At 34.9% G+C, this 12,356-nt stretch overlaps 1 protein-coding gene across 1 annotated transcript; it reads left to right on the top strand.

The window, feature by feature from the left end:
• The first annotated feature begins 227 nt into the window (after positions 1-227).
• On the top strand, positions 228-7,512 carry LOC123547898 (uncharacterized). The gene is made up of 4 exons (XM_053550527.1): positions 228-756; positions 6,340-6,545; positions 6,795-6,866; positions 7,141-7,512. The coding sequence occupies exons 1-4, from the start codon at positions 228-230 to the stop codon at positions 7,483-7,485; spliced, it is 1,152 nt and encodes a 383-aa protein (XP_053406502.1). The 3' UTR covers positions 7,486-7,512.
• Positions 7,513-12,356: the final 4,844 nt, after the last annotated feature.

A 12,356-nucleotide genomic window follows, 5' to 3' on the forward strand; every position in this document is an offset into this window, starting at 1 on the left:
AGATACAGGTAGATTTAAGCGTTAGTGAAAATACAGTTCAAACAGTATTTAGAGTTAGTGTTATTTCACGCAGCTGTTATATTCAGTTCCTTAAAAATGGGAACGCACCGGAATACAAATTCAGCCTCTAGATCCGATAGATATTTATAAAGAACTGGAAGAAAAGGTCGTCCCTAGTGAAATGTACTTTTTTGTGTCATGGGTAGTTTCAGGCTTTATCAGTCGACATGACTCAGATGAAAGAGAGAAACACAAATTTGCATCAGAAAATACTATCTATCTGTCAAGACATGATATATACATGCTCTAGAGGCAAGTGTAGAACACCAAAGCATGTAGATTTAAGTCTAACAATTCACCAGCTGGAACAATCTAAAGATGCAGTCCTTTTAATCAATAAAAATGGACATGAAATAAGTTATGAAGAGAAAGAGCGTATTGACACAAGCTGGGCTAAATATCAACAGAAAGTAACAGTACCTTCAAACAGTAAACGTGGATTAACTCTTCGAGCAGCAGGCGATAATTTCCACAGAGCTACAGAATCTCTTGATGGTAAACAACTAGATATTGTAAACATGGTGTTGTATCAGACTGATGGTAATAACAACAATAAACAAGGTGGGTTTGCCCCAAATCCAAGACCATCAGTCAGGAGAAAGGGCAAGACGAGGACAAGTTCAAATGCAAGAGATACAAAATCCAACATCGGAAACACCATTGCGGAGACAAACGTTGAAATACCTATCAAATCCAGTGACTGAGATGAATTTGGCAGATTTCGTTTTAAGAAAACTGGAAGAAAAGACGGAAATGGACTTGTCGGATAAAATAGGACAAAAGCACTGGAGTTCAATAATAAAGAATACCTTCATTACTTGAGGGAATAATGGAATTTGGGGAGGATCCCATACAAATAAAATATCAGATATAGCAAAATAGGCTGTGACACGAACAGTATCTTATTTATGTTGTTATAAACCGAAAAGAAATATAGACAATGTTAGATATGTGCTGTTCTCTAAGAAAGGATTTTCCAGTAAAAAACTTCAGCAAACATCTGATGCATTGCATGAACGCAAATGAAGGGTTAACTACCAGTCATATATCTTGAAATCAGCAACTGAACCGTTCTTAAACCATTGCTGAAAGTGTTACATAATAATAACATTGATACAAAGAGATTGCCAATACTTTACAGTTCTAATTAGAGTGGCGAGGGGCAGAGGAGGGGTGCTGCTGGGGTGTTTAAAGAACTACTACGGTATATTTTCAACTAATTAACATGTTTGTTAATATCAGATCGATGTTAATGTATACAAAAGATCAACATTTTACAAATCTACGGATAATTTTATTCAACTTAGGAAAATAATTGTTCCCTATACTATTCTTCAAAAAATATTGTAAAATTTGAAGCACGAGTTTTTGCCCCTGTCAAAAAAAATCTTGACCACTTCCAGATCTGGCATCCGCCTTAAATCAAAGCACAATGATCTATACTGACGAGATAAAGAAACGCCTCATTGAAATTTGGCGTTATTTTTTTCCTAACGCTTTTAATTGTTGTGAAATGTAGTAAATCTACATGTACTCTGACCGACAAACACAGTGAACAAAAACTCGCGCGATTTCATTCAGCCATTTGTTCACTTCATGTAGCTGGTCATGATTTCCTCGTGCAGTCCGTGCATGTAAACCATGTGGTTTGATTGAACGATTTTTGCACATGTACATGTGTAATACGACACACAACCATATTTTCAGCTATTCTCTGAAAAAAAACATTAGTTTTCGTAATGTCGAGGCTGAATTATGAAGAGAGGGCTCAGGTTTTGGCTATGCTTGAATGTGGGCGAACGCAGGAACAAGTTGCTAGACGTTTTAACGTCTCTCGTTCGACAATTGTGCGTCTTATTCGACGTGTTAGAGACACGGGAACGTCTATCGATAGACCACGTTCAGATAGACCGCGTGTAACGTCAATACGACAGGATAATTATATACGTCAACGTCATTTACGTGACAGATTTATGACGGCGCAATCTACGTCACGTATAGTTGTAGGTAACCGTGGACGTCCAATTAGTCAACATACAGTGAGAAATCGACTCAGAGAACGCGGAATTACCTGTCGTAGGCCCTACCGCGGTCTAATTCTAACGTTACGCCACCGTCACCAACGTCTTATTTGGGCCCGCAACCATCGCGGCCAGCGTTAGCAGAACGTAGTGTTCAGTGACGAGTCGCGGTTCAAATTGTGGAACGCCGACGGACGTATCCGTGTCCATAGACGACGCCATGAACGCTACGCAAACAATTGCGTTTTGGAGCACAATCGTTACGGTGGAGGTGGAGTAATGGTGTGGGCAGCAATCAACCATAGGTTTAAGTCCCAACTCGTCGTTTGCCAAGGTAATCTCACAGCCAGGCGTTACATCGACCAGATATTACGTCATGTAGTTGTCCCTTTATTCCGTCAACGTCAAGGATTAGTCTATCAGCACGACAACGCGCGACCTCACGTTGCACGCGTCACCAGGGACTTTCTACAGGCTAGAAACATTAATGTTTTACCTTGGCCGGCGTGTTCACCGGACTGCAATCCGATTGAACACGCGTGGGATTATCTCGGACGGCGGTTACGCCAACGTCAACCCCAGCCAGCAAACGTCCGGGAACTGGTAGCAGCGCTGCACCAGGAGTGGGCCAGAATCCCACGGTATCTGTTACGCAACTGGTGCGGCTCTATGAGGCGTCGCCTTGCTGCTGTGGTTGCTAGCAGAGGTGGCCACACGCGCTACTGATTTTTCTAATGCAATTTCTCCGACCGGGCTATTAAAATTCAAGATTTAAGCTTAATGCGACAATGAAATGATTTCTTATTGACCATAAATTCTTGTAAAGCATCTAATTTGCGAATGGAATTGTTCTTTTCTAATTTTGAATCACGGTTAACGAAAAATTGTATACCGAGTTTGAATGAGGCGTTTCTTTATCTCGTCAGTATATATTATTCAAGTATACCACTGGATGTTTTATACCTGATAGGGTTGAAAGAGAACCAATTATAAGGCCCTTTTAAAAGTTAGCCCTTAGACAATGTAGTTTTATTGTCCTTACTATATTTGCCCTAAAAATGCACAAACAGACATTCCATTTTTAGCACATGTGTTACCAGTTCTTGGTCTCAATGTGAAGTATGCACATCATGGATTCATGGACTGGGTAGGTAAGAGAACTTTCAAAAAATATATTCTAAAAAAAAATGGACCGGGAATACCGTTGACCAAGTAATCAAGTAATCATTCATTCAAGAGATCTCAAAATATAATGTGTTCATGCTAGATTTCGGGGACTGAGATGTATCGTGTTTAAGTCTTTTTTCCCTATTGCGCGAGTAACTTATTGCTTTTTGTGAACCAGTCAATATGTTTCATCTGTACTACATTTAGTGATTCATAAAAAATACGCTTTAATGATTCTATTCAAGAGAAAACGCTGTCTGATATATATTATTTTGATTCAAACAAGATATCAATGATTATAACCCCCATCTCCTTGACGACATCCGCCATATATTTGTCCGTTTGTGAAGTTTTCTTTTCCAACGTGCTACAGTGACTTTTGACGTTGATTTAGCCCCATAACAACACATTGCTTCAGACTTCTTTGTCTAATAGGAAAATAAATCTGGTCATGTATGAATAAGCATCAAAAACTCTACATCTTATGTTACAAACTGTATTATCATGCCGCCAAAAATACATCTGTAATAAAGATTAAATTTTAATACATTGCATCCTCCAGTCATGTAATTTTACATTTTTGTTGCAATACTTTTAGCCTCAAATATAATTATGTTTCAACATTAGAATTTTACAGCAGTGGCACAATTCAATTCAAATGAGTCAGATAAATCGAGAAATGACTATAACGAGTTATGATACCCAGCAAATTATGCAGACTTATTGAATTGCTTTCGTGACGTCCTATAAGGACATATTTAACAGACATGTTAAATGATATTTTATTTTTACTACTTTTCATAATTATTACCGAATGAATTCAAAATTACTGCAATAATACAACACTTTCCTATTTTATTGAATACTTAGAGTTACGTACTATTTCTGTACTGAATAATGACTTTTCTATAAATTTAAGGAGATTAGAAAGAACATTTTCAACATACAAGGATCGTAGGTTGACTGTTTAAATGTAGGATATTTCAAATAAAACCACGTCTGGAAGATATCTGCGCTTGTAATACTCCGGAGAGTTTTCGTTTATTCAGTAATGGCTATCATATTTACAGATGTATAAACAATAATAGGGAAAACTTTTAAGGCCACTTGTGTAGGCGTGAGAAAAATATGACTAGCAGCTCTATGTGTCAAATATACGAACCGTTTATACTACAATAGAAGGAATGTGGACAAGATTTTACCTGAATTCCAATACCCTTCCCGTATCTCAAACCGTGATAACGTCTACTAAACGGATCGATGTACGTCGAAAACCAAGTTCTTTCATTACCCAAAATAATGTTTACCTTTTATTCCACATCGTGTTTAAACAATTTTCAACACTTTATAGTTGCATCTGCACTTTCCCATGAAAGTTCATTCTGAAGACATTTTATGTCTATTCCTCTGAGGTAGCAAGTAGAAGTCTTCAACAATGCTTGATTTATAATCATCAGGACCTTTTATATATCTAATGAGGTCATACTGTTGTTTAAATGCATACGTGTTTTAAGTGATATGTCTTTACCTACGTATAATATACATCTAGGTCACGTGTGCTTCTTTGACTAATTGGAATCTTCATACAATACACAAACCCATTTGCTTCATCGTAATGAAAAGCAATACAACATATCCTCTGAATCTCTACAACTTTCATCCGAGTAGACTATTTGGTGTGCACAGTCCCTGGTTCTGTCTTCTCGACGAGGTTGCTCTGCATACGTTTTTCAGCTTTACCGTGGGTTTTACTGTATAATTTGTTATTGCATTTTTTTGCCTGCTTTAATTTCTTATAATTTTGTTAAAAGATTCAGCAGTGATACTTTCACATCGGAAGATGCCGAAGGGGAATATAGCTGTTAATAGTTATATGATAATCTACTTGTTTCGAGGCCATAAACAAGAAGTATACCATATCAAAACATAGAATGAGTCATTACAAATTTAACCCTGTCTTCGACTTCTTTCAACTGTACCGATGGTGTAGTAAATCGTTAAAGTATTAGCAATATTTCAAATATTTAACCATACCCCGGTAGTTCTTCGAATAAGTCTATGTTAATACAAATATCTATCCATTAAATGCCATTAGAAAAAAATTCCCCCGATTGGCCCAAAATCCAACCGGATCTTGCCTGATGTATATATATGCGAAATTTAACGCACTTACAGGTAATTATTTTGAAGCCACAGAGCAAAAAGGGTTCATTTAGCTATATAGCCGTTGCTTTAAAAATTGCCATGTTTACAGGTAAATATAGAAATAAAGCATATATCATACATAGTTAACATAAACGTGTCATAAAGTTGTTTATATTGAAATGGCACAATATCAAGACAAGTGTACTATTGCTACATTAATGTAAAGTATGCTCAACATTTCTCATAATGTTATAATGTATGCTCTTAATTATTGTAATGTATACTCCATATTGTTATAAATGTATGCTTTACAATATTATGTTTTTCAAAATGATCTTAAGACCTGGGTTTTCTTTGCTATAGGACGTTGTGCAAGCTAAATGTATATCGCACATTTTTGCAACTGATCGGTTCAGATACTTTCTTCTACCGGCATTGCATTTCATTCCAGAAAATGAATTTTCATAACCTTTAATTTGTAACTGTTAGGGAAGTTATTTTTGGAGCACATTTGTTTTGTAACACAGCTCGAGAATTAGGTGATACAAATACGACAGCAAAGCTGCCTGTTTATCTACTCTCTGTCATATTTTGCCCGAATTAGATACGTAAGGTATGTCACTTATGGAGAAATAAAGAAAAGAATTTCACAAATACTTGATTTTATTTACTAATGTAGATGTTTAATGGCATTTACTAATTCTAGAAACAAAAATGCATTTTGTCAGTCTGAAAAAGCAAATTATGTGGTGGCACAAAATATAGCTGTACCTAATCCATTACTTTACTACGTTGTAATGTGCATCCATGAAACACTTGCGTTTTATTTCTTTATCTGAGTGGAATTCGAATACTTTATTCTCCAGTGAACTAATTCATTATTATCAGAATATTCATTCGTATGTACGTTTTAACATCTTCTACATGAATATCGTGTTCATTTCAGGATTTGTTCTATTGCTTTGCTTACCGCTGTACCAGTACAGTCTCGCCTATCCTAGACGACACAAAATAGCCAAAAATATTCGTCATGACACCAAAGCAAAGGATCATCCATGCAGACATTCTTTGGATGTACAAAACAGGCTGTTCCCAGTGACAGTTTCTTTAAACGATATTCTACATGATATTCAAGATACTAAAGTTTATATTGTAAGTGGTGGTTCTTATCCATTTTTTGAGTTTAAACTTTTTCAAAATAGTGTTGTCTAAAACGCCTAATGGCATTATGCGATTTATATTTTATCTTTCTATTAATAAAATCTTTGTAAATCTTTTATATTAAACATCTCAGTTTGTTTAGTAAAGTAAAAGACTAGTCAGTCATCATTCATGACTATTTCACATTTTATTTCACTATCGTTTCTTATGATACTAACATAGTGAAACATTTCATTTCAGAGAGAAAGTAAAGATGGTAAAACGATATTTCGCATCACCGGTAGGGGAAAGTTTACCATTTTTAAAATATCGGTAAGGCGAAGTACAATTACTTTCCTACCTTTGACAGCATCTTTAAGAGTTCAGGTTTTGAAGACGGCTACATTTGGAAATAAATGATAAATTTGCATAAATTATTAGGTTAACGAAAATATATCAAACAATAATAATCAAAAAATGAAAAATATCAGTCATAAAAAACTAGATATTATTGGTTATAAAACTTTTATAGTCAATAAAATGTTCACGTTATCAATAAGCTTCATCGATAATTTTATATAATATTTATGCTTTTATGTTTTTATAGGCATTGTGTGGAGAAGAAGTTCTATATGACATGAGTTTGGTTTTGGAATATTTTAGTAAAGAACTTATACAACTTGGAGGACAGTTTAAAAAACTTCAGTCAAACTTAGTTTTAGAAATTGACAATACTCTTAAATCTCTATTAGACAGGACTATCAGTCATATGAGAGACGCAGTTATTTCATTAAGACCAACATCGGAAGACCCGTTTACCGCTGTTAAAAGTGTTCATAAGGTTACGGGAAAGGATACATGGACGGGAAAATTGTTAAAAAAGTACGTTAAAACTATCTTAGATTTAGAGCATTTCATACAAGCATCGTTGTCTGTCATCAACCTAAAGTAGCGATTAGAAGCAGTCAGCTTATATATATCCACCCTTCTGTGTTTATGATCAAATGCGACATTTTTTACATTTTGATTTGTTCATCTTAAAAAGTGTAGATTATTTAGTTTCCCTATTTTATTTTATGTATTTATTGTTTCGTTTTCTAACTGGTTTTGTTGATATGTTTGTAGTTTTATTTATTTATTTATTTATTTTTGTAATAAATCTGTTCTAAATGTGAATGGTTTTCTCAGTGTTCTTCATGCGGTTACGATAATTCCCGACACTACACTTTACTGACTATTTAATAGCAGACACTACACTTTGCCGATTACTTTATTCGTGGTACTTCACCAAAGCGACTACTTTATTCGTGACATTACACCATAGCGACTACTTTATTCGTGGCATTACATTTGGGCGACTACTTAATTCGTAACACGACACCTTAGCGACTGTTTAACCACGGACAATATTTTTTATTAATTACGTTGGTGTAAAAAGAGCATTGAAACAAAACAAATGTCTAAAGCAAATATATCCTGTTGTACACAATGTATATATTATACGATTTGGCAACTTCTTAATTCGTTAAACTACACCTTAGCGACTACTTTATTCGTGACACTACACCACCTTAGCGACTACTTTATTCGTGACACTACACCTTAGCGACTACTCTATTCGTGACACTACACCTTAGCGACTACTTTATTCGTAACACTACACCTTAGCGACTGTTTAACCACGGTCAATATTTTTTATTAATTACGTTGGTGAAAAAAGAGCATTAAAACAAAAAAAATGACTAAAGCAAATACATCCTGTTCTACACAATGTATATATTATAGCATGATCAGTCTAGACATATTAGGAATATAACGCTCTTACATCATTAGTGCAAGATTCTCGTGTCAATAAAAGATGACATATAAGTTTCTGTATATTATTTCATAATACTCAATCAATATCTAGGTGTAAATACCATTGGGCCAATAGACAAGGAAACGGAGGAGATTTCTAATGCAATTGATCAAACATGATTCATCAAACATACTTAGACTATCTAATGCATAACATCTATGTCTGGCATTTTCAGTCCAGTTAGGTATCACTTATATCACAACATAGTTATGCATAATTATATATGTACCTAGTTGGTGGGTAATGATTTTAAATAAAAAAGTAGGATATATAGAACATTAGGTTATTGTCTTTATAAATTTGAATTTATAAGGTTCGTCTTCGAAAATATAATAGTATCGGCTCAAGCCTCCACGTTTATATTTTCTTTGATTTACCTAATACATTTAAATTCATAGGACGGTAACCAAATATTCCCGTTGTCATATAGTTAATTATCAATACCGTGTCCTTGTTTCTAAGTATCATATTCTCGTATAATGAATATATGTAAAGCATACAACTATTTTATAACTCGAGAGATATGTGTTGCATGACCAGTTAGAATTTCTATAATTGTAACGATTATCGAGAAAAGAAGAACTGCTGTGGATTTGGAAATATATATTTACAGTGCTTTGTTTTCATTTATAGCTGTGAACTGGGCGATATGCGAGTTCAAAACAAATGTGAATTATCATAAGTAATCGGGTTATATGTAGAAAGTGTAACAGTAAAGTGCGAATTTATTGAAATTACAAATATATCTAATGTCTATGAAGTTGCGAAAGGAACGTGACGCGTAAAATATAAAATCTACGGGGTTTTTTTTTTTTGAAATAGTTTTAACATTGAAATCAAACACCACTTTTACAACCTAATTATATTGAATTTACGACGCATGGATGTGGAATTTTAAATATCGTATAACCACACTTAACAAGTGTTTTCAAAGGAATGGCTTTAAACCTTCAAACAACATTGATTCCGATACCTCAGAAAAAAAAAACATTCATCTAAGGGTACTTATTTACTATTTGCTACAATATATATAAGATCAATTTTACCGCAGTAATTAAAAGTGCTACCACTCCGGCAAACAGATCCATATGGTTCTTGGATATTTTCCTTTCGTACTCTCCGTTGTTTTGGTGTTTTGTTTTCATTATACCCATACCATCTCCAAAGTGTTTCCCCGTCTCATTTGAAAGTTGTGAGAACAAATGTCCTGTCTTTCGCTTTTAGTTTCTGTACCTGGATGTGACTTATAACGAAATAGGAAGTTTAAAGTGACAACAAAGTTTTATATCAAAATTGACAGTATGTATAATTCGATTAGTTCCCATTGTTGCCTTGAATATACAGTTCCATCATGCAGAATTTTAAAACCTTAAGAAATATTTCACACCAATAGAATTTGAACATTTGAACAAATAGAAGCTAACTAACAAAATAAAAGCATACAATAACGATATTGTTGAAAGTGTTAAAACTTGTCGCGCAGGTTTTGCAAAATAAAATCGCTGTTTCACACTAAACAGTATAAAAAATACTTCAGAAAAAAACAAGCAGAAAACCATACAGACCAAGAAGAAAACAAACATCCATGTTGTATAGACAAAAATAAAACAGGCGTGTATACAAGTATGTAGTAAAAGCGTGAGTGTTTATTGTCACGTTTTACTGTACATCGAAACCATTAAACTAAAATGTTAGATCATGATTCAGTTTATTGTGATAAGATACTATTATTCAGGGTAAGAACCTTGAAAGAAGTATCATCATGAAATCGGATACTGTCAACTTTCATTTATAAATCTACCTCCCCGTCACTTCTCCATCTATGATTATATCAAAGTATCCTCATATTTTTGCCGCTCGGAAATCAAAGAAATTTCTTGATAAACTCGTTTCTGCTTCATGCACAAGCTCCTTTAAGTTTCATTTCAATTATAATGAAAGAAATAACTGTTTATGCAGAAATGTGGTCAACTTAGGGTCACTTAGAAGTAAACGTCTCTTGATATTTATTCCAAACTCATGATCTATTCTGTGTTTTCAAAATAACAATATCTGTTTTAAAACAAAATTTCCTCTTTTTTGTTAAAAATAAATCCAGCAGTTCCAGTGGCCTGTAATTTCCTTTTTGCTATGTTCTGTAAAGCTGCAGTAAGTAAATAAATGGCATGTAATGATGAAAAAACACTTACAATGTACAATATTCGTTCTGCATGTTTGCAATGTACAAGGTTAGGGACCAGTAACGTCTACCATGCACTCCAACCCCAAGAACATTTTTCATTGGTATTGAAGAAGCGTTAAACAAATGTTGTCCGCCAGCTACCACTATGATTTTTAGGTGTATTATTTAACACCATAAAAATTGACATTGGATATAACTCCTGAGAGATTATCAGAAATTCGATATCTCGTTCACTCATTGTTGTTCAATGATCAAGCCTCAAACAAAGAGGTTCAGTCGTTACTTTGTAAACTAAATTTCATTAGAGCGGGCGTCAACACAAGTAGAGTTTTCAAAAGTCGTTTACTTAACTGGCTATAGAAATTGTATGTTATGGACAGTACAGACTGCGTGATATTCCACAAGAGGTTAAAAAGGACATTTTGTGGTGGGATTCCTTTTGCCTTTGTTTAATGATGTTTCTTTAATGTCATTAGGTGCTTGGTCTTCTGCTGATTCAATTTTTCTTCTGATGCTTGTTTACAAGCTTGTGATGGTTTTCGGAAAGAAAAATAATTGCATACCAAATTCAAAGAAAGAGTTACACATAGATGCTTTAGAAATATTATATGTAGTAGTTTGCCTTCACTTATGGGGGAAACACTTTAGACATCATCAGTAGTCAGTCCATACTGGCAGAACTAGTACTCTATTTTGAGGTTTTAGTTGAATACAGTTTTTTTCTATAAATTTTCAGAGAATCAATTGAATGTCTTGAAACAAAATCTGAGAGCTGCTAACAAGGCTGCTTATGCAGGCTGCTTATGCAGAAGGCTCCAGAAGAAATCTCTCTGAATTCAATGGAAGACGTTTTGTTTGTATTTTAAATTGTATTTTCTCCAGTGTCTATTACTCTTCAATTGTATGCTCAGTATTGAGCAGATCCTTTAGATCAATAGATTCTATAAAGAATTATTAGTATCACCATGACTATGCATCAGATGTTAGGTTGCGATACCAATTATATTACCAGTGACGCAACAAGACAAACGTCCGCCGAACGTCGCGGCCTACCGAACGTCGCCCCGAGGAACTTCGCCCCGTCAAAAACGCCATCCCGCCAAATTGACATTTGTTTTGGTGCCCCAACAAACGTCACCCCGCCGAACGTCGCCTCGTCAAGATGTCGCCACTCCGAACACCTTCATTTTTTACATCAGAAGTGTGTGTGTGTGTGTGTGTGTGTGTGTGTGTGTGTGTGTGTGTGTGTGTGTGTGTGGTGGGGGACAAGTTGGTATTCTACCACTGGTTATTTTTTCTCCTAGAAAGTTTTCCCCTTTTTTTTTTTTTTTTTTTTTTTTTGAAAGAAAGGGGAAAAAACTTACTGGAAGAACCAACTAGTCAGTTTCTTCCCCTTTACCATGTATTTTTCAGACATGAACATAAATGCTCACTAGGGGGTTAAAGAACCAACTAGTCAGTTTCTTCCCCACTTTACCGTGAATTTATCAGACCTGCGAATACATGCACACTAGAGGGGAATGAACTTCCCCCTTCACCGTCTATTATTCAGACATGCAGATACATACTAGGGGGAAAGGAGCCAACTTGTCAGTTTCTTCTCCTTTTACATGTGTTATTCAGACATTCAGATACATGCACACTAGGTGCGAAAACTAACTAGGCAGGTTATTCCACCTTCACTGTCTTTCATCATTCAGATATGCAGATATATACATATTATGAGGAAAGAACCATCTTTTACTGTCAGAAAATCAGAAATGTGATACATGCACACTTGGGG

This window comes from Mercenaria mercenaria, chromosome 9, assembly GCF_021730395.1.
Source record: "Mercenaria mercenaria strain notata chromosome 9, MADL_Memer_1, whole genome shotgun sequence".
Taxonomy (NCBI): domain Eukaryota; kingdom Metazoa; phylum Mollusca; class Bivalvia; order Venerida; family Veneridae; genus Mercenaria; species Mercenaria mercenaria.